The sequence below is a fragment of the Octopus sinensis genome, linkage group LG11 (assembly GCF_006345805.1).
Source record: "Octopus sinensis linkage group LG11, ASM634580v1, whole genome shotgun sequence".
In the NCBI taxonomy this organism is placed as follows: domain Eukaryota; kingdom Metazoa; phylum Mollusca; class Cephalopoda; order Octopoda; family Octopodidae; genus Octopus; species Octopus sinensis.
The window spans coordinates 68,004,864-68,006,288 of NC_043007.1; the positions used below are offsets into that span (position 1 = coordinate 68,004,864).

The window sequence follows — 1,425 nt, forward strand, 5'->3', positions numbered from 1 at the left end:
ATACTCCGGTAAAATTAAGAAATCAAATCAAAGTATTAAGTCTTCATGACCAATGCAATAAGTACTGAACTCGATTGCATCGACTGTAACCCTCGACCACAAATGTAACATCATCTTCGGCGTAGTCAATACTTACATCTCTTTCTAGTGTTTCCAATTCATTCTAGAGCAGCCATACCGAACTACTTGCATCAGTTAATATCTTCATCAAGCTCGAGACCTTCATTGACTCAGCAACTTCCTCTACTCACTCTTCATATCTTTTTGGCTCCGAACATCCTCTATATCCATCAATGACTCTGACCCATCGGAGTAAGATTTCAACTAGCCCTTCAGCATAATCTACATATAAAACCTATCAAACCGATTGACCACATCCCGCAAATAACTCATAAATACTCTAGAAGTGATAAATCACGAAAGCGCTGGCTGTTCATCTTTCTTCATGTGCAGCTGCTACGGGACATTTACCATGTCGTTCACCATTTTTACCTCATAGGCTCAATGTTTCTGCAATCGTATCTTCCTGCTATCATCACTAAGTTTCACATCCAAAACTGTCCCGATCTTTGGCAGTTGGGTTGTGCTGTAGTTCAACTGAAAGTGTAACTTGCCTGTTGTATAAAATTTGAAACGGGGTAAAATGTGTTGAAGAATGTTTGACTGTTCGATATGCAAACAGGACTGCTGATAAGCATTCAACCCAGTTGCTACGGTCCTCAAGGGATTTGATAAAAGTATATTTTATAGTGTGATTCTGTTGCTCTACGAAGCCATTTGCTTGAGGATAGTAAGCATTTGTTATGTGCTGCTGTGTTCCTGTCAGTTTATGTAGATCTGCAGACACTATGTTTACGAATTCTCTTAAGTGCCGACAAATAACATCCTCAAAGAGAAACTTTCCTACACTTTCCGCTGTGTAATATTTCAATGATCGAGCCTCGGGCCTTTTGGAAAAGTGATCCATTGCAACAACAATGCAACAGTAACTATCATCTGTTTTCGGCAAATTGGTGATATCGACACCAGTTTGAGCCATCACTTCATTTGGCACAGGCACATGATGAAGCTCTCCAACATTAATCTTGTGAACAGGGTTCACTTTTTGACACCAATCACAAAGGAAAACGGACTCTTTCGTGTTTTTGCCCACATTTTTCTAATAAAACCTCTCTAAACTTTTATCCCTTATTCTGTCGACACCAAGATGACTTCCAAAGCAGCGAGCAGTATCATTATCTCCACAGCCCATGTGAATACTCGAAATAATACTCTTTTGTTAATCCGCATTGCGAAAGATCAAGAGTTCTCGATATCCATTTTCAGAATTTCTTACTCTCTCTACTCTGTGACGATAGCAGAGTTGACCATTCCGTGCAATATAATGCTTAGAGAGCCTACGTAAGTTTGTTTGCGATTTCAGTT

The 1,425-nt window shown here is 39.6% G+C and overlaps 1 protein-coding gene across 1 annotated transcript; it reads right to left on the reverse strand.

Moving 5' to 3' along the window:
- Positions 1 to 538: 538 nt before the first annotated feature.
- On the reverse strand, positions 539 to 1,039 carry LOC115217682. The gene has a single exon (XM_029787433.1). The coding sequence runs from the start codon at positions 1,037 to 1,039 to the stop codon at positions 539 to 541; it is 501 nt and encodes a 166-aa protein (XP_029643293.1).
- Positions 1,040 to 1,425: the final 386 nt, after the last annotated feature.

Coding starts and splice junctions, on each gene's coding strand:
- LOC115217682 (XM_029787433.1), bottom strand. CDS start 1,039: ATGGCTCAAACTGGTGTCGATATCACCAATTTGCCGAAAACAGATGAT.